This window comes from Cloeon dipterum, chromosome 3, assembly GCF_949628265.1.
Source record: "Cloeon dipterum chromosome 3, ieCloDipt1.1, whole genome shotgun sequence".
NCBI classification, from domain to species: domain Eukaryota; kingdom Metazoa; phylum Arthropoda; class Insecta; order Ephemeroptera; family Baetidae; genus Cloeon; species Cloeon dipterum.
Window position 1 is genome coordinate 1,015,988 of NC_088788.1, and position 27,607 is coordinate 1,043,594.

The window sequence follows — 27,607 nt, forward strand, 5'->3', positions numbered from 1 at the left end:
TACCGCTTTTAACAGTTTTTGCTGACCAAGCATCATTTTCTTTTTTGCGCTCGTCCTTTAAACCAAGCAGAGCAAATAGATAATTCTACTCACAATCAGCGGAGTTTGCTGCTGAATCTGCACGCCGCGCTCGGCGTACAATCTCAAGCAGAAAGTTTTGGCTAATGAGCGCCAAGCATAATGGGAAAGCAATGGGGTTACAAAATCCGCACATATTCGGCGAAAGGTGAAGCAGCCGGAAAATCCGGAAGGGCGCGTTTTACAGCGCGCGCGGTGAGGAATGGCGTGGCCGTCCGCTGGAAATTAATTTCGCACGTTTGCCCGGCCGGCACACCATTAATCGTGTGCATTTCGCAAGAGTGTGACTTGCCGGGCGGGCATTAAGGGTCTGCTGGCTCTGCTCGGTCCAGTCATGTCGCGCTGATCTGCGCTTCACCTCTCGACGCCGAGTCGCCCCGTGTGATAAATTGCGCCCCCGGCACGTACGCAATTATTGAAGAGGCGTGTGTACACGTTGTTTTTGTTGTTTCTCCTCGCTTGCTTTTTTGCTCTCGCTCGCACACCTTTCGCAACAACTGCTGTTGCTGCAGCGGCAAAGGGTAATGATGCTACTAATGAGGGCACGACCCCTGCCTTCCTGCGCGTCTTCCAACACACCGTCCTTTTTGATCTGTCTCTCGCTCCTACTTTATTTCTCAACTACCCGGTCGTCAGATAAAAAAAGGAAAAAAATCAACAAGGCGCGAATCAACAAACTTCTTATTGGATTTATAAGCAAAAATTCGCGTCCTCGTCAAAACTGGCACGCTCTCTGATTGCAAATTGCTGAGGAAATTTCTCTCACAGGGAAAACGCACTCGAAACAGCTTTGGGAATAATAATTTGAAAGGAAAACACAGGCTCTGAATATGGTTAATTTATTATTTGGTTTAGATTTACTAGCTGACAATAAAATAATTGGGAAAATTTCTTACAAAAAGATTTTAAAATTAAAGACACCGATTAATTGGTGTCAATCGCGATTAAAATAATAAAAAAAACCTAAAAGATGGTCTTTGACGAAAATTCTGAGCTCACCAATCGATTCCTGAGGGTATAATTAGGTAGAATTGATATTTTTCCCGACCAAAATGTCCAGCGCGACGTGCGAACTTTTTTTCCCGCCAAAACAATATGAACGTATTTGCAAGAATTGCGCATGCGTCATAGTTGGCCAGATCTTTCGTACAGGCGGACTCTCTGAGAGTGCTCAAACTAGCTTTCACGCATGCGCACTTCTCGCATTCATATTGTTTTGGCGGGAAAAAAGTTCGCACGTCGCGCTGTACTTTTTTAACGGAAAAAAACATCCACTTTACCTAATTCGACACTCAAGAATCGATTCGTGTGGTCAGAAACTTCGTCAAAGAGGATATTCAACTAAAAAATTTGGTATATGTGGGCGTGGTTCCTGGGAATTTTTAAGGAGGAGGCGTGGCACGTGTTGCAAAGCTCGGGATAATCGTTAAATTGTGAGAAAAATTGATGGAATTTTGGAATGGAGCGCGTGGTTGTCCAGAGAACGGAAAAGGAGGCGTGGCAGGAACAACATTTAACGATTTTACTGAGAGAACTCGCGGGAATCTCGAATTGGGGGCGTGATTTTTAGGAAAATTTCAAAAGAAGGCTTAGAATGTATCACAAAGAGCGGGATAATAAACTAACTTGACTCGGAATTCACGGAAAATTTCGATATGGGGGCGTGGTTCTCCGGAAAATTTAAATTGGAGGCTTAAGCATGCGTTGGAAAGTGCAGGAAATCCGTAAAATTTTTCAATTTAACTAAAAAATGACGAGAATTTTGAATTTTGGCGTGTTTCCCAGGAACTTTAATGAAGGGGGCGTGGCAAGCATCGCAAAGCGCAGGAAAATCATAAATTTGGCATTTTTCTTGCTGCTTTTTCCAATTTCCGTGTTTTTGTTCGCAATTAAACGATTTTTTTCATCAATTATGCAAACACAGAGGCACGAATTTTTCAAAAGCATAATACTGGGGACAAAATCCAGGGCTGTGCACGCATCTGCAAACATACATCACGCAGCGAATCGTACGGAGGCTATTAATTATACACGCGGACACGAAAACAACGCAGCCCAATCGATGGCATCATTTTTCAAATTTAATTGCTTGCGGCGAGTATGACGGATCAAATAATAATCCAATTAGGAGGCAACGCTCGCGATTGGGCCGAATTAATCCAATGGCGGTTGGTAGAGACGCCGCTGCAAGGGTCGCAGCTGCCTGGAGCCCAGGTGGCCACGAGGAGCACCACCATTACCACCACTTTGAATTTGCATCGCTGCGTGTGTGTCCGCGTTATACATTTATATATATTTGGGCTCATCTGGCCGCGATCCAGCGCCATGTGTATTCCCCAGATGGACCGGCCTAATCTTTTATTGGCTGACAAGCAAGCCCTTTTTGTTTTTATGCGCGATCACAATTCAAATTTTATTGCGACGCAAGTCGTTAATGTGAACGTTTTATTCATAAATGGTGGTCTTTTAAGCTGTTTTTGTATTTTTCCGATTCCAATCGAAATTGAATGAATATTTTTGTTGTTATTTCCTTTACTAACAGCTGATTAGCCCGGTAATTGGTGAATCAAATGTTAGATGGAACTTCAGGCTGATGGAAATGTAACAAAATACGCGGGAATGAAATTATTCAGTCGGCACGCCTCTTTTTCGACGCTTCTGATTGGACCGTCTCCTTTAATTTCGACGCCATATTGAATTCTGATCGGCGGGAAAACCAACAAAGATCGCAATCGGGCCCCTGGTGGGAATTACGACTGCGCAGAAGGTTTTGATTTAGTTCACGCATGCGCAGTAATGAGTTTTGGCCTCCCTGTGAGATTTCAAAGTGATCTGAACCTACTGCGCATGCTTAAGATGCGCACAAGCTTACTGCGCAGCTTCTAAATGGGCGAATATTCAAACAACTATAAGTTTCGACGCCATATTGAATTCTGACACGTTAGAAACAACCCGGTGGATTTAAATTAATTCTTTATGCAATATCAACAAGATTTCACAGAGTAATTTCTCATTTACCATCATCCGCGCGGATGTTATAAATATAAATTCTCAGCATAGTAAATCAAATCAGCAACAAACTTATTGAGCCTTATCCAGCAGTTACTCGCTCGATCAATGTCAAATACAGGCGTACGCCTCGGGGTAGTGTTGTGCCAGTATTTCAATTAACATGAGATTGGATTGGAACCTTTTGATTCTCAAAATAAACATTAATTGAAGCTGCGGTATTAATCCCAACATGTCAATTAATTCGAAGCAGAGTCTGAAAAGACAAAATGGCGGAAGCGAATATATCAATAAAACCCCCACGTGTGCGAAACACATTTAATCCCGTAGGCGAACGTAAATGAGAACTACATTTGCCGCGGGAAATGTCAAAGGGGCGCCTCTCACTCGGTTTAATTTGCGAGTCGGCCGGGCATCATTATATTTCTCTGAATAAAGACGCGAGCATGAATGCTGCACACAGCAGATCAAGAGCGAAAGAGATAGAGATGCTGCGGCTGCGGAGAGAGAGTGGATGAAAGAGTGCTCAGACTGACTCACTGCGCGAATGTTTTTCGTTTTTCGAGCGTGCAAAATTCGCTGCGGTGATTAACGCTCGAAAAATTTGCGCTTAGATTGTTTTCAAATGGAACCTGAAAGGGATGGGTGGCTGGAACTCGCTTTTTCCAAATGAAAGTGACGTCGGTGGTACACGCTTCTATTCATGCTTGCATATGTTTTGGTTTTTAAACCCAACACACGCTTCAAATATTTATGAGAAGGTCTTTCAAAAAGCCTGAAAAAATAATTTGCTTTTGAATTTTTTGAAAGCGAAAAAGAAATTCTGGCTTAAAATTGTAGCATTTAGTTTTTTAAGTTATTAAATGACAATGCAAAATCTATTTACGTTTCATATCAATTGCGACTCGTGGAAAGGATAAAGACATTGGTTTTGCAGAATGTTTCAACACTATAATAATTGGAAAAAGTTCTCTTATATTCACATCGTTTCCTCTTGCAAAAAGCTTTCTTTCTCTTTCTCCCTCTTTATACTGCAGCAGCACGAACAATAATTCCTTTCTATGTACTTCTTTCATTCCCACTCGGTTAATATCCTCTTTATAGAAAACATTTCTGCTCTTGCAAGTATACCAAAACGATTTTCAGCTTGCCATTGTTATCCTATAACTAAAATTGACCTCACAGTAGACGTTCTGATGGGAAAACAAAAAATAGAATCGACACTAATTACGCTAAAGCCCGAAAACCACCCCTGGAAACCTGAAGAATTATGCGGATAATTAATTACAAACCCCCAAATTCAGTCATTAATGATTTACAATCGATTGAATAGAAGTTTTTTGCAAAAAGGTTGGTATTGGCGTTGGAAAATTAGCAAAAAGTGGCTCTGGGACCGATTTCAGGGTGCTGTACCCTGACATAGGTCGTCAGGGTAAGTCAGTTGATAGTTCTTGCCGAGACCATTCATTCAAGACCTCTTGACTTGAAATTAATCGACCTGTTGAATTATTGGAAAATTAAAACCGTGTTTCGCTCTCCACGTTCTGGTCCAAAAGCATTTTTTTACAAAGTTCACACCCTTATATCTCGGCTGTTAAGCGGGTCCTGGGGGTAAAACTTTATTTCCTGGCCTATCAAGTGGTAGGATGTAAAGCGCCGACTCTAAAAGTCCCAAAAGTCAACGCGCACCCCTTTATTTTACCCCCTGTATTCGTGTCAAGACATAAATCGCTCCAATTTTGAAAAATAAATTCCTTTTTTATTTCTATGACACCTAGCGACTTGAGACTCGGTTTCTTTTTGTTAGGTATCATTTTAAGTCATTCAAGAGCAAAAAAACTCGAATCTTTCTAGGCGGAAGTTAAATATCTCGAAAAATTCTCGATTTTAATAGCAAAATGGCTTTTTTCAGACTTCAAACACTTATATCTCGGCTTTTTTCAAAGATATTTTCAAAAATTGGGTTTCAAACGACGTTTTATGATGAGTCCTATTACATCTGATCATTCGCAACCCTGGACCATACCCTGACCCAGAGTTAATCTTAAAAACTAAATTTTTTCGAATTTTGCCCACATTTCGTCGCGTTCAAAATAAATCTCCTCCTACAATTTTTCAGATAAATGGACAAATTTGGTGTCAAAATACTCGTAATTAGATTCCTCACACCTGAACCCGAGAAAGTTTTGAATGTCAACCCTGAATTTTTTTCAATCCCATGTTGAAGGTACTCAGGGTGCAAATTCTTGACTTTGGGAGCCAAAATCTCCGGTCCTAATTATTCGATTTCAGATTTCAGCAGCTCATTAGATGCATCTTTACAGTCTCTATCTAACTTCCGAAGTTCATTTCCCTGAAGCAAAAACCCTGTCGTCGCCGATCGTTTGAGTAAAAATAGCGATGACGACCATAGTTTTTTTTTTACATTTTTTTTGCCCAGAAGAGCCGCACGAAATTTGTACAACTCCCTGATGTCAATGAGCCCTAAATCAATGCCACGACCGCTCAATCCGGGATTGTGGGTCGACGCGGCGGCAATCTGCGCTGCACGCATCATTAGGTGGCGCCTCGCAATTCAAGCAATTTGTCTTTCGGATGAGTTTTTCGCGAGCCGGCCACCCGCATTTCGCGCGATTGTCGCGCGTATCAAAAGCTGCGCAGCAGTGCCGTGCCGTCTCGTGACATTTTAATATTAAAAAGAGAGCGGGCGGGCGAGCGGGCCGCAGCTGCCGCCACTGAAATGATGTGCGCCACAAAAACAGCTACTTGGATATTCGCCCCTCATCATCTGCGCCCCTTTCCGGGACGCGACTGGGCGGAGCGCACACTTTCCTTTTTATTTATCCAGACGCCTGCGAGGCAAAAGTTGTGCCGCGCGCGCGGTCCCTCGGCCTTTTCGATGCGTCGCCGTGCCGCGCGCTTCCGCAAAATGTGCTGAATAAATATTTATAATTCCCTCGCGACCGAGCTGCCTAATTGCAGCATCAATTGTTTGCCAAGTTTTCCTCAAAATTTCTCTGTTGACGGAAAACACAATTTTATTTCATACAAAATCGATAACAGAGTCGTTTTGATTTGTTTCAGGTGAAATCCAAGTCTGAGATTTCGATGGAATTCATCCGGCTTTCTCCAGAAGACGAAAAGCTCCAAATCGGATCATCCATCGCTTATAAGGTAGACAAAACATTTTAGCCAATTGATTTCTGAGGACGAATTTGGCAGTCGACATTTCGAAAATGATCGGCGGAAGCATAAAAACTGTTTCTTGGGCGTTTTAATTTAGGTCTGAATTAAAAGACTTGGAACCGCGGAATCCGGTACTTTTCACGCAAAACCGAAAATATTTTAACCGGATTTAAATAAAACAAACGATTTTTCTGGTTTTTCCTTATTCAAAAAATATTAATAACTGTTACAAAAATTTAGAGTGGTTTAATTTTAAGTTTTCGAGAAATTCCACTTCTAAAAAATGACATTTTTCGATTTTTTCTGTGTTTTGCACTTCCAAATCTCTGGTTCTAAGCGTCACAATTGCAAAAACTACCCACCGTTAGACTCGTCTTAATCTCCTCTGAGCAGCTAACGGGTTTAGAGGATGCATAAACCCACCCCCTTTCATCCCCATTGCTTCAATTTTGATGAAAAACGACCATTGTTCCTGCCACCGCTCTTTGTCGCATCTTTAAATCTGAATGGCAACTTAGGGGTGGAGAGAAAACACCCCTTAACCCTTTAGCTACTCAGAAAATGTTAATGCAAGTCAAACGGTTGGTAGTTTTTGCAATTCTGATGTTTAGATTCCGAGATTTAGAAGTGTAAAGATTTTGGATTTATGTCTGTTGATACATACACTTGCTTATTTATCTAGTTCAATCCTCACAAAGTCAAAAACGAAATTAAAAAATCCACCTGTGCCGTAGGCCGTGGTGCACCTTCCAGCCGAAAGGTCGTGGTCTCGCCCGCTCGGCGTGGAAATCAGCACGGACCAATCAGAAGCCACGCTCGCCCTCTGTCAGGCCCGGGTTTCTGGGGTCAAGGGGGCTCTGGTCTCCAGTCTGGGCCCCATCAACACTCTTGAGCCGCAACTCTTCACCCACAAAACCCTTTCAACCATGGTGAGTCGACAAATATTTTAATAAAAAATCTCAAGCGCTTTTTTGTTCCATTTAAAAAAAAATAGGCTTTATCTCGGTACACAGGTTGCATTTCCACACAGAATGGCGACAACATTAATCCCAATTGTCTTTTGCTATCTAGCTAAACTAAAAAGAGTGCACTTTTACGCTTTTATGAAGTTCCGTGAAAAAAAAATCATAATAATCGCGCGAGCTCCGGCGCCGGCAATAACAATGAAAATAATGTCTGCAATAAAGGTGATACACCAGCAGAAAGGCGAGAACGCGAGCCTAGTCCTGCAATGCAGGTGCGCGCTCATCCGCCGCCAAAGGTTTCGTTTTTAGTGCTGGCTCGTAAAGCCAAATTAATCCCTTAACTAGATAGACTCCCCTCAAGATCTGCGTCGTAAACTTTCATTTTCTCGCGCTCCAATTTTTGTCCTTCGCTTCCCGTTTGTCCTGAAATTGCTTCTTGCAAAAGCCTCTTTTTATTTTTTTCTTCAATTTGTTTCAGTACGTTCAAGCCGTGTTTGATTGGCCTTTTTAACACAAATTGTGGAATTTTTTTTCCAATATTGTCTCGAGTTTTAACCGTCAGAATTGTGAAAACTGCATATTGTTCGGTTCGTCTCAACCACCCCTAGATAGCAAATGGAATTTTAGGGTGATAAACCCTCGTCCCCTTCCATCCCATGCATTGCAATAACGGTAAAAATTGCTTTCGGCACACTTTTACTCTAATCACATCTCTCTAAAATCAATAAAAATCCACCCCAAAACCCGTTGGCTATCTAGGAGAGATTAAGACGAGTCGAACTGTGTGCAGTTTTTGTAGTTCTGACAATTTGAACTCGAGATTTAGCAATTTCAATGTTAACAAAAAATTAAAAAATATCATTTTTGGTAATATTGCCGACGCTTAATCTCGGGTTCTAAAAGTCAGAATTGTAAAAACTACCCACCGTTTGACTCCTCTCTACTTTCTCTAGATAGCCAAATGGTTTTTAAGGGTGATCAACCCTCACCCCTTCCACCCCGTGCATTGTAATAACGATAAAAATCACTTTCAGCAAAATTTTCACTAATCACAATTCTCTTAAATTAACAAAAATACACCCCAAACTACCCCCTTTTACCCTTTAAACAGAGTAAAAAGATTAAAAATAAGGAACTAGCAATTTTATCACATTTACTAAATTTTTTATTTTTACTGCGGTAGTAGAAAAAAAGGCAAATTGGGGTTGGAGGGTTATCAAATCATCCCCTAAACTCATTGGCTATCTAGGGGAGGTTAAGATGAGTCGAACGGTGTTCATTTTTTGCAATTCCGACGGTTCAAACCTAAGATTTGGCAATTACAATATTACAAAAAAATTAAAAATTTTAATTTTTTTGTAATATTGGAGACGGTTAATCTAGGGTTCTAACAGTCAGAATTTTAAAAACTACCCACCTTTCAACTCGTCTCAACCTCCCCTAGATAACAAAAGAGTTTTAAGGGTGATCAACCCTCTTCCCCCTCCACCCCGTGCGTTGCATTAACGATAAAAATCGCTTTTTTAAACAAACTTTTATTTTCCCGCTCGCCGGCGCTTTCTGTTTGTCCTGAAATTGCTTCTCACAGAATCAGTCACCTCAATTTTTATTTTTTCTCTATGAATTCTCGAATTTGTTTCAGTACGTTCAAGCCGTGTTTGATTTCGGCGTGATTTCTCTGCTGGAGCACAACGCAAACGACTCTCGGCCGAGCGTCGAGATGATATTTGAGGCCATCGTGGTGAGAGCGAGTGCAAAGGAGGCTCCACTTCAGTACATCAGAGGCACGCTCTTCACCGACGAGGCCGCTGCCTCCACAGCGCTAGACCTCTCAGACGTTCCAGCAAAAACGGTAAGAGAGCAAAACTTGTTTCAAACTATATCGGTTCCTCCTTCAAAATGAAAAAATGCCTTTTTGGAAGCAATTGAATAAAAAATTACCGGGCTAATCAGCTGTTAGCAAAGAAATAACAACTAAAATATTCATTTATTTTCAAGATAAATTATGAATCCGGCCCTCGGTGCTTTGAAAATTAAAATATTGATATATAAAAAGATACAGATTTGATTTGCTGACCACTTTTAGGACACGCATTTCGAGAGGCAATAAAAGGTTTTGCGCACTCAGCATTTCAATTTGCACGCTCCCCTTTCTTTCTATCCCTTATACAACGAACGAAACTTGCATCGTGCGCGAGGGAATAAATTATCCGCAGCTCGCAACTTTGTAGTAAAAAGCGAACGGACCCAATCGAAGAAGAGTGCGGCGTCAGGAAAAATTTGCGCGCGACCTAGATCGCTTCTCGCTTCCCGCTTCTCGTCGCCGTCGTCTCGTTGATAATGAGCGAGACGGCCGGGGAAAAGTTTGATGTTTGCGGAATATTTATGGCAGATGAGGTCTTATCACGAGACGAATTCTTTTCGCACTGCGCTGGCAAAACTCCATTTATTTATCGAGTCCAGTTTGAGGCTTGAGGCGAGGAAATTTAACGGCGTACGTGCCTTGTTTTACTTTTGATTCAGTGAGTCGTGCAGCTAGCCCAAACCTCACGGCAATCATTTTTCTACCGACGGTTTTATGTTCGATCTGAAATTAAAAATGAGATGATTTGTTTTTCTTGCTATAAAGGAATAAATTTACTTAGCTGCCAGACGAATTTTGTGCGAAAATAATAAATTTGAGGAAAAAACTGGAAAATTAATCAGCTTTCTGAATTTAGGCAGTTTTTGACGCTACTATAAACTGCTGAATTTTAATCAGGCCAAACACAAGACCAATTCAGAAACCTGCAATTTTTAAAAAAATTAAAAATAGCTTTTAAGACTCAAAAGAACTATTTCTTATCTTCTCACAGTTTATTTTCATAATTTTTCTCACCCCGAAAGCAATTAATTAATTTCCTTCGCTAAAAAAAGAGGGCGTAACTGGTAAAATTCATAAAAAATAAATCTTGGGCCACTTTTTGTCAGAACTATATGAAAAAATTGGTCGCTTTTAGGGTTCAAATGTTGTGTAATATCATTTTAAAACAAAAAATCACTATCATTCCGCTTTAATTAATGCTCATGTAATTTTCCTGTTCATAAAAACAAAAATTACGCAATCGCGTTGCATGTCACTCTATATATATACCTCATTTTAAAATAACTATTTTCGCCGAGCCGCGCGTGCATGCATACTCACTTTCATCGAGTTTGAACGCAGACTATGAAAAGCGTGTCGCTGATGTTGTGACTAAACACAAATATGCATGCGTGTTGTGTGTTCGTGTGTCGCTTCTCATTTCGAGACCGCGCGCGCCATGCAGCCATTTCCAAATGGGTGCTGTTTGCTATGCAGATTGCTTGTTTTGCCAACAGCTCAATTGGAGCGAAACCAGTTCGCGAGAATAATTAAACAGCACAGTCCCTCGTTCCGCGCCACCACCGCGCATAGTTCGCTAAAATCAACCCTTTAAAATGCTCGCATCAACAAAAGTGCGCGTTCGGCCTGTTTTATTTCGTTCATCAGTGTTTTTTTCTACTTCCGAACTGTTTTTTACGCTCTATTCAAATTCTGTCACAAGACTGTCAAATGGCATTTTGCTGGAAATTGGCCAATGCCGACAGTTTTATATAAATTTCTCTCAAAACGAGTAAATTTTGGGCAATATTGTAAATCTTTATGCTTGAGGCTAAAGCATAAACCTGTTTAAACAGCCAAACCTGTTCAAAAGCCTCTAGAAGTGTCAAAAATCTATTTAATTTGTTTAGTACCTTGTCATCCAGCTTGATTTTATTTTTAAAAATATATAATAATCCACTTGTGTGCGAGAACTTGACTGTTTCACTACAGGATCTTTTCCTTTGAAGCATGACCTAGGTTTGCACAAAATTTCAGACCATTTAAACACCTAAAAAAATTTTTTTTCGCCATTTTTTGGCTTTTTCAACACAAATTGTTGCATTTTTCCAATTTTGTAACCTCCAAATCTCGGATTCTAATCATCAGAATGGCTCAAATTTGACACCGTTCGACTCATCTCAATTTTCTCTAGATAGCCAAAGGATTTTTAGGGTGATCAACCCTCATCCCCCTTCCTCCCCGCGCTTTGAAGTTACGATAAAATCTCTTTCAGCAAACTTTTTCACTAATCACGTTTCTTAAATTGATTAAAATCCACCTCAAACAAATTCAAACTATATTGGCTATCTAGGGGAGGTTAATACAAGTCAAATGATGTGCAGTTTTTGTAATTCTGACAACTACAGCCCAAGATTTGGCGATTTAAATGTTGGCAAAAAAAAGTGAAACTTTCATTTTTTGGTCATATTTCGAACGCTTAATCTGGCGTTCTAATAGTCATAATTATAAAAATTACACACCATTCGACTCGACTTAACCACCCCTAGATAGCCAAAGGGGTTTGGGGGTGATCAACCCTCATCCCCTTCCACCCAACGCGTTGTAAAAACGATAAAAACCGCTTTTAGCAACATTTTTAATAAATCGAACCTCTCAAAAATTAATACAAATCAACCCCAAACTACCCCCTCTTACCATTTATAGAGAGTGGAAATATTGAAAATAAAAATATAAATAGCAGAAAAACAGAAATTTCATTGCATTTTTTACTGTAGTTAGAGAAAACCATCAAAAACCAATCTCTAAATAAATAACATTCTTATTTAAATACGAATTACATTTCTTTGCACTTTCTATCTATCGAGGTAACCCCTTTACCGCACGTGGAAAAGCCATAGCATTTGAAAACAAAGGAATGGATAATGAAGCAAGTTATGCAAATCGCGCGGAGATTAGATAAAATTTAACTCGAATTGAATGGAATCGGGATGCTGTACTCGCGGCTTGGAATTCCTCTTTCTGCGGTAATAACTGCGAGAGCACTGCTATTTGAATGCATGCAGCAAAGCTGCTTTGCTGCGTGCCTTTGAAATCCTTTTAAAGTCACTCACTCGTGGGTTTGCTCTGCTCTCAGCCGCAGGAAGAAAAGAAAAAGCACTCTCTGCTCGCAACTGCGCGGACATAAACGTAAAGTTTCCCCCTTGCTTTGTTGGCCGCGATAATCGTGTTGCGAGGCATGAAAAATTAATTTTGATTTCGAGCGCGCGCATACCAGGATGAGACCATGAATCAGCGCGCAGCATCCTTGATTGCATAAATACGGTTATGTCTGTGAGCTCATTACCAATTTATTAATGTATTTGCGCGTCTTTCCGCGCGCGCGAATAAAAGTGGACGACCTTTTCGCGTGCCTGACGTGCTCAACACGAAATAACACCGCCACCGCCAACCCCCTCGGGGAGGCACAATTCGACGCAAGATGCTGGCTTGAGATGTTGTTATCCGCCGCCGCCGACACTCAGGATGGTGTAAAATTTTATGCTTATGCCTCGTGTGCGCCTTCTGCAGACATCAACTCGGCGTGCACGCGCTTAAATATTTGCTCGCTCGCACACTTGTCTCTGCAACAGACAACATTCTCACTCAATTTGCAAAGTTCGCGCACGGTATCGTGCTGCATACCGTCAAAGTTTCAAGGGCAGGAAGGGAAAATGTGCATGTCATCATTGCTGTTATGCGAGAGTCGATTTCTTTCAATTCTTAAAAAAATATCTAGCAAATTTAAAACTATAATTAAGTATTATATGACCAGGGGTGGAATTTACCACCTGAAACCTTAACGGCTCGTCAGGACACATCAAGACGAGTTAAATGGTATGCAGTTTTTGCATTTCTGACCAGCAGAAGCGGAGATCTCGCGTTCAGAAGATATTATGATATTCAACCTGAAGTCAGGTTTCGAGTTTCAACCTTTAAGGACGGTCTTTGACGAATTTTCTAAGCACACCAATCGATTCTTGAGGTTTGATTAATTCTAAGATGCTGTAAAAATGTCAATTTTCCGATTTTCCTGCGCTTTGCGACACGTGCCACGCCCCCTTCATTAAAATTCCTGGGAAACACGCCTTCATTTCAAAATTCGCGCCATTTTTAGTTGAATTGAAAAATTTTACGGATTTCCTACACATTCCAACGCATGCTTAAGCCTCCAATTTAAATTTTCCGGAGAACCACGCCCCCATATCGAAATTTTCCGTGAATTCCGAGTCGAGTTTGTTTATTTTCCCGCTCGTTGTGGTACATTCTAAACCTTCTTTTGAAATTTTCCTAAAAATCACGCCCCCAATTCGAGATTCCCGCGAGTTCTCTCAGTAAAATCGTTAAATGTTTTACGTGCCACGCCTCCTTTTCCGTTCTCTGGACAACCACGCCCTCCATTCCAAAATTCCATCGATTCTTCTCACAATTTTACGATTACACCACGCTTTGCAACACGTGCCACGCCTCCTTCTTAAAAGTTCCTAGGAACCACGCCCACATTTACCGAATTTTTGAGTTGAATTCAAATTTTGATGAGCTTTTTGTTGAAATAAAATATTCATTGAAATTTATTTGACGAGTGTGTTTGAAACAGAAGCTATCTGCTTGGATATTCACTCGCCTCAATGAATTTTAATCAGACTTAGCCATTTAATCAAACCACTTGGCTGTTGGAAAGCGGATGAAAGTTTTTGGGAGTTGTCCCGAGCGAGTCCTGACCTCATTATAAGTCGCTTATTCGGGCATGAACCCGCTTTGTTGCTCTCGACCCTTTGATATTCGTCGAAACTTTTGGGCAATTTGCGAGACTTTTTAGCAAGTGCTTCCACTCTCATTCGTCGGGAGCATGCGGAAAAGTCGATTCATAGAAACGCGCTCTCCGCTCTCCTGCGGTTTGACGCAACGCCGGCGTTTCCCCCTTGTACTGCAAATCTTCCGTTCCCTTTGACACACTTCTACTCGCAACTTCCAATGGCTGCAAATAAATACATTGCTACGCCTGCCGACGGCCAGCAAATCGAAACTTTTTGATTGCTGTTTTTCTGTCTCATTTCGCAACATCCAGCAAAAGTCGAAAAGTTTTATGAAGCAATCCAAAAGAGATCGAAAACTCAAACTAATTTACAGGCTCTTTTAAATTGATGCACACGAAGAAAAAATATTGTGAAAAAATAATAAATAAAGCGGATCGATAATCAATTTCTTCTACAATAATTGCAATAATTAAAATATAGTAAAAATTCAATCCAAAATTTCCAGCGCTTAACCACATTTCCTTGGCAGGTTTCGATTCCTCGTCGTCGAGATTTGTATAAAAACCTTTTAGGGAAACCCTTTTTTAGTAAAATAAAATAGGATTTCAAGTAAGGAGACAAGTGTAAACCATTTGCCGCCTCTTTTCTAAACAATTTACACGATTTCTCGCATAAATTTTGGCTTTAAATGAGTCAGTTGATGCATTGTTTGCGGTCTAATTGCATCTTAAGAGTTGGTAGATTGATTTAGAGGCACAGAAACAATGAAAAGTTGCATTAAACCGATTTAATTGCGAAAGAAAAGACGGAAAACATTAAGAATTATTTGCTGGAAGAATCCTCGACGCTGATTGGCTGACAACGCGCATGTCAGAATCTCCCGCGCAATTCACAACGCATAAAAGCTGTTGCTAGGCAACCGCGGGAGCTGTTGACAAGCGTGTTGCGACAGCCAATCAGCGTCAAGGATTCTTCCAGCAAAGAATTTTCTGATTTCCGTCTTTTAAATCGGTTTTAATTGACTTTTGATGAATTTCTGCGATTGCAAATCGATGAATCAACTCTATAGCTTCAAAATTAGGCACCAAACATCGGTAGAATAATGACAAGCGTCTTACAAGAGGCATTTAACATGCAATTCTTTTGGCGGGAATAGGAAATCGAAGCTACAAAAATTGGATTTCAGAGTTTAGAGATCCAGATAGAATTTTCGATCCCATATCGTGTTCAGATTCAGAGTAGACAGAAAGGGAACGGTGGCGTGGAGCGTGAAAGGCGTCCGCGCGTCGACGGCATATGAAAGGGAATCGATAATTTTCGACTCAATTATTCACTGCCAGGATGCGACAGAACTTTCTCTCTCAATATTTGCCGGCGGCGGGAGAAAAAATACATCCACACACTGGCCGTGTTAGGAATTAAATTTTTCCAATTTTTCATTTCACTCCTGGGCAGTTGCCGCGCGACACCATCAATCAGCCGGATTTATTCATTTGCAGCGGAAACACTTGGCAGCACTCATTCTTCTCACGAGGAAAAGCGAAAAGCGTGTTTCCCCGGAACGAATATATGACGTTTTTGCGCTCTCTGTGATTCGCACATAACACATAAGGATTCTTGGCGAGTTTGAAAGCAAATTCGGCGAAAACTCTCTCGCTCCCACTCAATCTTGCGCTTTTGACGCCTTATTGTACAACTTGTGAGCGAGAAAAGCTTTTCGCAAGACCCTTCAACGCATTCGATATTATATATATCGTACGTATTAATAAGCACTTCAATTTTGGTTTGGAAAAGTGTATCTGTTCGTGATGGATCGGCTGCCGGGTATAGCTTTGCCTCGAATCGAAAATAGAATCAAATCTAGAAAACGTGAAACAGTTTAATTTTTTTCCTTATTAATAAAAAAATAGAGAGACATTTAAGAAAAAAAGCGCCAGTGCACTTCTTGGAAATTTAATTCTGCGCCTTTTGACACCTAATTCGTCCATTTATCTCGTAAATCGTCGGAGGAACGCGATGAAACGTGGTGAAATTTGCGTTTTTCTGAAATCTTCTTGCTTCCGGACGCCATATCTCGCGATTGGGGAAAAAACTCAACAAACCCCACGGCAAATCGACGGAGAATTTATCTGGAAATATTTTGAGACCAAATACAGGCCGATCCAATCATAATCCTAGGACTAGATAAAGTTGGAAGTTTGAAAAAAGTGGTTTTGTCTTTTTCTCCATGAAAATAACATAAAATAGGGAAAATTCGCCATATTTTCCTCAAGATAGGATTCCAACCTATTCCATCACACGCGTAGGTTGAATGCCGGTCTAGAAACCAATTTTGAGATTTTTCGCGCCCATAGAAAAATTAAAATGAATTTTTTTCGTTTTTTTGGCTGCGAGGGCAAAAATGGTTTTATTTTTATTAAAATTCGGCCGTTCGTCCGACCATTGACCACGACCCCTCATCAGACAGGGCTTTGACCTGCGGTACCTTTACGACCTTTTTCAGGGTACCCCGACCTGAGATCCTTTCCTCAGCCCGTTTTTAATGCTTTTTTCCGCGATTTAATTAAAAATTACAAGTTATAATCATATTTACCTACCAGTTAATGCAATTAGTAAGCATGATGCAAGATTTAATATTTATTCCTGCTCTTGAAAAAGAGCCGAGAGTTTTTTGCACCTGAAAAATGCAATTAACGGGAACGCGCGGAGCTGCAGAAGTTTCAGTCAGCTCACTAATTAACACATCTCTGGTGCAAATGGCGTAAATTAATTAATTAATACCAGTTCACATTAAAACGCCGAGCCAACTGAGCGTGTTTTCAAACGGATTTAATTAACAACGAGAGTGCACACAAAACAGGCATTCTTGTTTCCCTTTAAAAAATTAAATTCATCACGCGCGCAAAGACCACTTTAACACACAACAATGCTGGTGTGTATTTGTCCACTGCAGCAACTCGACACTAAGTTTAAATTGCTTTCAAGACGTAATTATTAAATGAAAAGGGGCACTGAATAATTGAAAATGCATTGAAAACATTTTCCTCGTCACAAAGGAATCGAAATGGAGGTCTATATTTATGTACGTCTCTCATTTGTGTTGAAACTTTTAATTGAGTTTTTTTAATCATGCGCCTGTTGCAAGAGCTGCTTTTTTATATTGACTCTACCATTCAGCGTGTTGCAAATACGCTAATTAGGTTAATTAACCTTCCTCTCCTGTGTTGAAAAAACCTCTAGCTGGAATCGAATCATGAAATTCTGATCTCAAAAATAGAAATACATAATTTGGTCAAATGAAGCTTAGTTTTATAACAACAAACTTGTAAAAAAAATCAGAAATCTTTTTCAGAAATAAGTATGATTCTTAAAGGCCGTCTTTGACGACATTTCTGAGCACACCAATCGATTGCTGAGGGTCGAATTAAGTAAAATGGATGTTTTTTCCGTTAAAAAAGTGCAGCGCGACGTGCGAACGTTTTTTCCCGCCAAAACAAAATGAATGCGAGAAGTATGCGCATCCGTGAGAGCTGATTTGAGAACTTGCAGAGAGACCGCCCGTACGAATGACTTCTTTTTCAAGTTCTCACGCATGCGCACTTCTCACACTCATATTGTTTTGGCGGGAAAAAAGTTCGCACGTCGCGCTGCACAGATTTTAACGGAACAAACGTCAATTTAACCTAGTTCGACCCTCAGAAATCGATTGGTGTGCTCAGAAACTTAGTCAAAAACTGTCTTTAATAATTAAAATTTCTGCTAGACCGTTATAAACAATTTAAATTTGGTTCAAATGGCTTAAAATTGCATAGGAAGCTCAGAAAAAAATAGTAAATCGTCTAAATTTCCCAGCCCTTAGAATTGGCCAATAGATTTTAATTAATAAATTGCAATCGGATGCGAGCAGACTGATTCTTTGTGAGGCAAAGTGTTTGCAATTTGCGCTCAGCCAGCAATGAAGCGTAAAGACCAGCGTGTGTGTGTGCATGTGTGTGTGCGGCGGCGGCGGCCAAAGGGCCTCTTTGAAACGCACTCGGGATGAGGCGCAGAATTTCACGCCCTCCGCAGTGTGTGTTGTTCCACCGCAACTGCTGAGTATGTGTACACACACACACACTCACATGCGGGGTGTATAATCAGTCCAATTACGGTGCAAATCGAGGCCGCCATGCATTGCGCAACGACAAAAGCGCGCGCGGCGCTAATTTCCCCGCGGACTTCTTTATTCCTCGAGTGCTAACGTGATAATTATCGTGTGTTGCAGGCGTCCTCCGACCAGCGTTCGACCCTGCAGACAATGCACGCGGACGCCGACGTGGCCCCTGACCGGCCTGCCGACCTCCACTGGCGCTTCCAACCGGCCGCCGCGTCCGGAGACCTCACGCTCGCCATCAGGCAGCTCCCAGGGGAACAGGTCAGCTCTTGCTCCTCTTTTCCCTCGGCTCTCTTCACTTCACGGCTGCACTTCCGCATTTTTTTTTAGCTCGGATGGGATCGTAAACTAGGCTTATTATTGCAATACTCAAACTGGGCATTTTAAGCCTGGAGGAAACAGTGTTTTGTCAAGAATTATTTTAAAAAGGTTAATTTACAGACACTAACACTGCTAATTAGGTCTAATTTTGGCATCAAATGAATCAAAAGGCGTGAATTCTTGCATTGTTTGCGGTCTAATTGCAGCTTTAAGAGTTGGTTTATCGATTTATAACCATAGAAACATTGAAATAATGCATTAATTTAATTTAATTGCGAAAGAAAAGACGGAAATCAAAAAGAATTCTTTGCTTGAAGAATTCTCCACGCTGATTGGCTGACAACGCGCATGTCAGCATCTCCCGCGCATTTCACAACACCATGTAAGCCGTTGCTAGGCAACCGCGGGAGCTGTTGACAAGCGTGTTGTGTCAGCCAATCAGCGTCCAGGATTCTTCCACCAAAGAATTTTCTGTTTTCCGAGTTTTAAATCGGTTTTAATAGACTTTTGATGAATTTCTGCGAATGCAAATCGATGAATCAACTCTTTAGCTTCAAAATTAGGCACCAAACGTCGGTAACAGAATGGCAAGCGTCTTACAACAGGCATTTAACATAGAATTCTTTAGCGGGAAAGGCGTTTGGAACATAATATGGTGTCTATTCAAAATTTTGAGTCGCATAAAGACTAAAGAGCAAAACTCAGTGAATTTCTTCCTCTCTGAAGTAATTTAGTCTTGAGTGTTTCTCACGCTGTATTAAACCTTACTCAGGAGGTTTTAATCATCTGAACTGATTGTAAGGTTAACGCCCTGCTTATTCACCAGGACTGATTGCATCCAGCAGCAAGGGAGCTCTTACTTTTTTGCAATTAATCCCCTCATTAGCATTTCCTCTCATCAAATCCCACTTGTATCGCGCGGCATTGATTTTCTCTTATACTCTCCTTCATTTCCAATCAGACTAAAAAAGTTTCCGAATGCAGCACAAGTCGCTTTTCAATTCAGGCGATGACGAGCGCCGAGCGCGCTTCCTGGAATAGAATGCACACTGCAAACGTGCGAGATGGAAAAATCCTTTCTCCCTCTTTCTCTTTCTCTCTTCGCTCGCTCAAGCCGGCGTCATTAAATTTCAACCAGATACTCGCTCACTGCGAAGAGATGAATTTTAATTAAACCTCGTTTCTTGCAGAGTAAAATAAAAAGACCTTCGCAGCTCGTCAACACGCGGCATTTGCGCCGTGAAAATGAGAGAATCAATCAAGCGAACTTTTCAAACTTTTTCTCTCGCGGAAATCAAAGCCAGGAATGAAATTGCTTTGTTCTCACTAGTTTATTTCTTCGAGCTGCACTTTATAAGGAGGGAAATCATTTTATTTAGTCCAATTTATATCCCATCGATTTGAAAATATTAAAAAAATGAAAGGTTGTAAATTTGTGTTATTTCCATTTTATTCCAATATTGTCATCGCCAAATCTCGGGTTGTAACTGTCAGAAATACAAAAACTGCACACCTTTCGATTCGTCTCAACCTCCTTTAGATAGCCAATGGGTTTTGGGGGTGATCAACCCTCATCCCCTTCCACCCCATGCATCGTAATAACGATAAAAAATCACTTTCAGCAAAATATTTTTCTAATCTCAACTCTCTTAAATTAGTAAAAGTACACCCCGAACTACCCCCTTTTACCCTTTAAACAGAGGTTAAAGGTTAAAATTAAAAAACTAGTAATTTTATCACATTTTCAATTTCAATTTTCACTGTGGAAGTAGAAAAAAGGCAAAATGGGGTGGAGGGTGGTTATCAGATCATCCCCTAAACCCGTTGGCTATCTAGGGGTGGTTGAGACGAGTCGAACGGTGTCTAGTTTTTGCAATTCTGACGGCTCAAACCCAAAATTTGGCGATTATAATATTGGCAAAAATATTTTTTTATATTTTTTCGCATTATTGGAAAGGGTTAATCTGGGGTTCTAACTATCAGAATTGTAAAAACTACCCACCGTTCGACTCATCTCAGTTTGTTCTAAATAGCTAAATGGTTTTAAGGGTGATCAACCCTCATCCCCTTCCACCCCCAGCATCGTAATAACGATAAAAATCACTTTCGTCAAAATTTTTGACAAATCAAACCTCAGTTAAATTAATAAAAATTAATCAATTAAATTAATAATCATCCCCTAAACCCATCGGCTATCTAGGGGAGGTTGAGACGAGTCGAATGATGTGCAATTTTTATGATTCAGATAGCTCAAACCCGAGATTTGGCGACGACAATATTGGCAAAAATAGAAAAATTTCGCAAAAGAGTAAAAATAGGGGAGGATTTTGCATACAAAATTTGTTTTCCAATTAATTACTAACATGTAATAATTAAACAAAACCGACAAAACTGTTCCTGATGAAGTCTGAGATTAATCGTGATAATTGCCGGGTTGGCTTTTTCAAAGGAGCCTGTGCAAAAAATGAGCCAGATTTATGAAAAAAAAAAAATGATTAATTAGGTGCGTGCATTCCACTCTTAATTTTCTCTGCAGAGAGTATTCTTTCTGCTCTCTCTTTATTTCCTGGTTGGCATTTTTTCAGGTTTCCGTGCGCGTCGGCGGGCTCAGCGTGAGCAGCGACGACGACGCGTTCCATTGTTTGGCGCCGCCGAGGGCTGAGCTGGCGTCGCAGGCCTGTCTGCTGATTGATGACTCGAACAACGGCAGCCTGCTCGCCAACTTGCACTTGCCCGTCTACATCCACCGACGAACAGGTTAATTAATCCTTTCAAATGGAAATTCGCCTTTTTTCGCGGCGCAGCTCTAGTGGCCCTGGCAAATTGATTTGTTCCACTCGACGGTGTAGAATGTATATCGCAAAATGCACCTAAATCCGCGCTGCTAACGAGCAAAGCCAGTTTGCCCTTTTCACGAAAAAACTCATTTTTTTCCCCGCAAAATGAAAATAATTTTTGCCAGCCACAAAGTCGAGCAGGAGATTTCTCTTGAAACGCTTTTTCAAACAAGACAAAAGAAACCAATTTCAATACCAAAATAATTTGTCGATCATGTAGAGCTTGGAAATTACCAAGCTTGAATTATAAAGGCAATTTCATCCCTTAAAAAACACCCCTATATGTGAAATAACTTTAAAATTGTAATTTTCGTAAAGGTTTTTCTTATTTTCTTACAAAGAGCATAATTTGAATCATCAGTTGTTACACCAGCCACTAAATTACCCCCTAAATCAACCCTTAAAAGCTTTTCTGGTTCCTTGTCTGTTTATTAAAGATCGTTTTAGTAATTTGCTCCATTTTGGCGCCTAAATTTTATTTCATGCTTAAAAATTTAGCCATCCTCATCTTTCGACCCTGATTCACCCCGTTAAAACCACCCCTTTAAAAGAAATTATATTTTTAATTCATGATTTTAGCCTGGACTAAAACCCTTAAATCTACCCCGAACAAATCAAATTTTTTTCGGGTGAAATTCTATCATAGGGGTGGTTTGAAGGGGGTGAATAAGGGCTGCATTATAAATATGGGAACAATATTAACATTAAATTAATTTTCGAGGAGGAAATAGTGGACAAAATTAAAAAAAATCCTCAAAATTAGAGTCATAAGGAGCCAAAAATGCATTTAGGGGTTGATTTGGAGGGTGGTAAAGGGGTTGAATTGAAAAATAGTTCAATTAAATTAGTTTAACTCATAAAATACATGATTTAATTCTGTAAATTAGATATTTTTTCCGTTAAAAAGTGCAGCGCGACGTGCGAACTTTTTTCCCGCCAAAACTACATGAATGCGAGAAGTGCGCATGCGTGAGAGCTGGTTTGAGCACTTGTAGAGAGACCGTCTGTACGAATGACATCTTTTTCAGATACAGCCAGCTCTGACGCATGCGCACTTCTCGCATTCGTATTGTTTTGGCGGGAAAAAAGGTTCGCAAGTTGCGCTGCACTTTTTTTAACGGAAAAACATCCACTTAACTTAATTCGACCCCCAGGAATCGATTTGTGAGCTCAGAAACTTCGTCAAAGACGGTATTTTTGCGCAAGACAAAAAAGAATACATTTCTTATTTTTCTGAAAGCAAAAAAAGGTTACTTTATGATTGTTTATTTTCCGTTCCAATTCTCTTTCTAACAACTTGGCTGCCAATTGCAGCTAATTGCATTCAAGCCAATTTAGTGCGTTATTTTTGCCCTCCTTTGAAGTTGCAAAGATAACTTTTTTTAATTTGTCTTTGTACGCGTGCATTTGACGCGTCCACAAGGCAAGGCGTACGTCCAATTAATACCTGCTGCTGGAAGCGCAAGTCGCTGCAAATTGGCTGCGAATGAGTGCACCCTGGCCCTTTGATGTGCCCGCCAAGTGACGAACCGCCTTCTTGCAGGATCCGCTCTGACGATCAAGGCCTGGCTGCTTCCGCTGCGGAGCCGGCCCTTTGCCGTTGTCGAGGCGCTTTTCTCGACGAGCCAAGGCGCTGCTTGGCGCTCGCTGCATAATGTCTCCGTCGCGCCCGCATCGCTGCATCCAGCTGCACCGTCCACGCCGAAACTTGTGGTGAGTCTCAAACTTCTCAACTCCGTGCAGCAATATAAATCCTTATAAAAGGTCTAAGCAGACTCCTGAGATTATTTTTTCCCTCCGCATGGGAAGCTTTCGAACTGTTCGAGATCTGCTTTGAGAGAAGTTTTGCTCGTTCTATGCGTTTCCAATAAGGATTAGTATTGATTTCGAAGCGGTAAAACTTCTTAGCTTCTGGGAAAATCAAAAAAATTAAAGTTAATTGTTTATTTTGCTGGTTTTACGGGACATTTTCTGCACTAATTAATTTTTGAGTTGGTTAAATTTAAAAGTTGAGATGTGCGTTGTACTCCTCTCGTCAAGCCCGATCGAATGAACATCAAATTTGAGGTCATTGGTCAAGGTCAACGGTCATTAAGGGTCATTTTTGATAATTTCAGGGTGCTTTTTGGATTTTTAAATTCAGGATCATATTTTAAAAATCCGAAATGCCCCTAAAATGAGGTCTCAGGGTACGTGTGAACTTGTGTGAAAATTTCAAGGTGGTGTTTGGCCTCATTTTCGAGAAATTAATTTTTTAATTTAAAAAACACGAATTTCTAAATTTTTACAAATGTTTGTACTTCCAAATCTCGGGTTCTAACCGTCAGAAATGCAAAAACTACCCACCAATCGACTTGGCTTGACCTCCCCTAATGAGCTGAATGGTTTTTAGGGTGCTCACCCCCAACCCCTGTTCATCCCCTGAGCCGAAAAGTGAGAAAAAATGTCGTAAAACAGTAAATTGTGACGTGTATCTTTTCATTAAAAGAGAACAAATCCGGCAAAAAGTTTCATTCATCCTGGTTATTCATTAAAATATTATTCAACATTTTCAAAAGCGCGCGCACCCAATTTTCCTTTGGTATAGCTCGGGCGTTGCCGTTGCCGCCGAGTGAGCAAAGTTGGCCTGACAAAAACGCGACTGCCGCTGACTGTGGCTGTATTTAATAATGTCCGCCACTTTGTGCGAAAAGTTTTCAACGGATTCGACACAACTCGCAGCCAACTCTCTCTCATTATGTCGAAAAGCAGGCAGGCGTCGAAAGTTTTGACTTTGTCTCAAGTTTGGTCTGCGGTGAATGGAAAGAATTGTTGCTGCCGGCTGATTTATCGCCTTAATTAGAGCGAGCTAGGTGCCGCGATTCTGGGTCACTCAATTTTGCGATTCGAGCTGACGGAAAAATGCATTGTGCGGGCGAACGGGAGAACGGGAGAACGAACTTTGCGCTGCTGGCATTGTGGCGTGAGGAGGCGGGCGGGCAACCTGCTTGACATGCTTAACCGGCAGGCTGCATACTTCATTCTCGTTAAGCTCCGCAATTCAAATGAGACGTTGCTTGCTCGCTTGCTCGCTTGCTCGCCTGGCGTCGACTTCAAATGTTTGTGCGACTCGAGCGTTTTTCCCGAGACGTGCATTAAAGAATTTTTTGCTTTCAAACACGGTATGAAATGCTGAAAATAAAGCTTGTCGTGCATTTTGTACTGTGATTAATAGCGAGTCTGCTCTAAAGCTGCTTGATTCCGCTGAATTAAGCTTAATTCTATGTCCGTGATTAAGAAATGGCGGGTTTTAAATCCCCTTTCTACAGAGGTACACACATTTAAAACTATTGAAATAAAAATATTGAAAAATTATTCAATTTAAAAAATTACCAGCCATATAAAAGTTTGTCTCTTTACAAGGGGGTTGAAATAAAAAAATCAGGGGTTGAAAACACCCTCTTAACCCTTCAGCTCATTAGGGAAGGTCGATATGAGTCTAATGAAGTTTAGTTTTTGCAATTCGGATAGTTAGAACCTGAGATTTGGAATTTTAAATGTTTGCAAAATACGAATAATTCGAATTTATCGATTTTTCGTGTTTTGTTAATTTTTGCAAATCCAAATCTCCAGTTCTAACCATCGGAATTGCAAAAACTACCCACCGTTTGACTCGTCTCGACCTCCCCTGCCTAGCTGAAGGGGTTTAGGGGTGCTTGCCCTCCACCCCTAATCGATAAAATATTTTTAAAACCGAGGAAAATGCTTTTGAGTACATTTTTGCTAAAACAAAATTACCTAGGGGTTGAAAGGGGTGAGGGTTAAAACACTCTAAACTGTTCAGAAATTCAGGGTAGGTCAATGCGTGTCTAAAAGTGCTTAATATTTGCAAATCTGACGGTTAGAACCTGAGATTTTGAATTTTAAATGTTTGCAAAACGCGAAAAAACGAATTGATCGATTTTTCGTATTTTTTGGATTGTTTGCAACTCCAAATCTCGGGTTCTAACTGCCAGAATTGCAAAAATTACCCACCGTTGGACTCGTCCCAACCACCCCTGACCAGCTGAAGGGGTTTAGGGGTGCTTGCCCTCCACCCCTAATCGCTAAAATATTTTTAAAACCGAGGAAAATGCTTTTCAGTGAAATTTTATTTTTTTTTAAATATATTAGATTTATTTTTGCTTTTAGGAACTTAAACCAATCAAATTAATTTCTATAAAAAAACCACTCACAAAAATAAATAGCCCCGTGTGGAGAGGATTGCAATTACCGTTATTACCGGCCGAGTTCGTTTCGTGTTGGCGAGAAAAGAGACGCAGAAGCAGCAGCAGCGAGCGAATTCATCTTGCTCTGCGGCGAGTATGAACTTCTTTCCGGCGCGCCTCTCACTCCTAGGCTGCCAGCCTTCACTCGAGATGACAATTAAGCGCGATAATTTGTTACCCTGCGCGCGGCGGGAAAAAGCAGGTGCTGGGGATTTTGGCAAAACAAAAGAAAGAGAACGCCGCCGCGCCTGCCGAGGGAATTAACGTTTCCGACACCGCAACCAGCAAACCTACTTGCCTCTAATTTAATTTATTTGCTCGCTCGCGGCCAAAATGAGCCACTGCGCACTTGGTCAGAATATTCAAGAGGAAATTTAGCAAGAAAAACTCACTGGGGAACGGGTTGCCATCTTTGTTGGTTTTCGCGCCGGTCAGAAGTCAATATGGCGTCGAAATTAATAGTTGTTTCAATATTCGCGCATTTTGAAGCTGCGCAGTAATTTTGTGGTCATCTTAAGCATGCGCAGGATGATCAGATCGCTTCTAAATCTCACAGGGAGGTTGAAACTCATCACTGCGCATGCGTGAACCAAATCAAAACCTTCTGCGCAGTCGTAATTCCTACCGGGGGCCGGTTTGCGATCTGTGTTGGTTTTCCCGCCGGTCAGAATTCAATATGGTGTCGAAATAATGGAGGCTAATCCAAAAGCGTCCCAAAGTAAACGCCCCTTTTCCAAGGAATATAAACATTTTACAAGAGGAACGCTCCTTTTCCCAGTGGAAACGCCCCTTTGCCAAGTGAAAACGTCCCTTTTCCAAGTGGACACGCCCCTTTTGCAAGGAAAATTAACATTTTCCAAGGGAAACGCCCCTTTTCCAAGTGGAAACGCCTCTTTTCCAAGTGGTAACGCCTCTTTTTCAAGTTGACACGACCCTTTTCCAATTGGATACGCCTCTTTTTCAAGTGGACACGCCTCTTTTACAAGTGAAAACGCTTCTTTTCCAAGGAAAATAAACATTTTCCAGTGGAAACGCCCCTTTTCCAATTGGATACGCCTCTTTTTCAAGTGAAAACGATTCTTTTCCAAGTGGAAACGCCTCTTTTACAAGCGGACACGCCCCTTTTCCAAGTGTAAACGCTTCTTTTCCAAGGAAAACAAACATTTTCCAGCGGAAACGCCCCTTTTCCAATTGGACGCGCCTCTTTTTCAAGTGAACACGCCCCTTTTCCAATTGGATACGCCTCTTTTTCAAGTGGACACGCCTCTTTTACAAGTGAAAACGCTTTTTATCCAAGGAAAATAAACATTTTCCAGCGGAAACGCCCCTTTTCCAATTGGATACGCCTCTTTTACAAGTGAAAACGCTTCTTTTCCAAGTGGAAACGCCTCTTTTACAAGCGGACACGCCCCTTTTCCAAGTGAAAACGCCCCTTTTCCAAGTGAAAACGCTTCTTTTCCAAGGAAAACAAACATTTTCCAGCGGAAACGCCCCTTTTCCAATTGGACGCGCCTCTTTTTCAAGTGAACACGCCCCTTTTCCAATTGGATACGCCTCTTTTTCAAGTGGACACGCCTCTTTTTCAAGTGAAAATGCTTCTTTTCCAAGGAAAATAAACATTTTCCAGTGGAAACGCCCCTTTTCCAATTGGATACGCCTCTTTTTCAAGTGAAAACGCTTTTTTCCGAGGAAAATAAACATTTTCCAGTGGAAACGCCCCTTTTCCAATTGGATACGCCTCTTTTTCAAGTGAAAACGCTTCTTTTCCAAGTGGAAACGCCTCTTTTACAAGCGGACACGCCCCTTTTCCAAGTGAAAACGCCCCTTTTCCAAGTGTAAACTATTCTTTTCCAAGGAAAACAAACATTTTCCAGCGCAAACGCCCCTTTTCCAATTGGACGCGCCTCTTTTTCAAGTGGACACGCCCCTTTTCCAATTGGATACGCCTCTTTTTCAAGTGGACACGCCTCTTTTACAAGTGAAAACGCTTCTTTTCCAAGGAAAATAAACACTTTCCAGTGGAAACGCCCCTTTTCCAATTGGATACGCCTCTTTTTCAAGTGAAAACGCTTCTTTTCTAAGTGGAAACGCCTCTTTTACAAGCGGACACGCCCCTTTTCCAAGTGAAAACGCCCCTTTTCCAAGTGTAAACGCTTCTTTTCCAAGGAAAAC

The 27,607-nt window shown here is 41.0% G+C and overlaps 1 protein-coding gene across 2 annotated transcripts in view; it reads left to right on the forward strand.

Moving 5' to 3' along the window:
• LOC135939156 (uncharacterized) overlaps positions 1-27,607 on the forward strand; it is a 131,936-nt gene that overhangs the window by 97,613 nt on the left and 6,716 nt on the right. For both annotated transcript variants that reach the window (XM_065483383.1, XM_065483382.1), the window contains 6 exons: positions 6,172-6,261; positions 7,008-7,202; positions 8,881-9,090; positions 18,142-18,291; positions 20,937-21,108; positions 22,732-22,901. In XM_065483383.1, the coding sequence (XP_065339455.1) occupies positions 6,172-6,261; positions 7,008-7,202; positions 8,881-9,090; positions 18,142-18,291; positions 20,937-21,108; positions 22,732-22,901 (987 nt within the window). The remainder of the gene's footprint in view (positions 1-6,171; positions 6,262-7,007; positions 7,203-8,880; positions 9,091-18,141; positions 18,292-20,936; positions 21,109-22,731; positions 22,902-27,607) is intronic.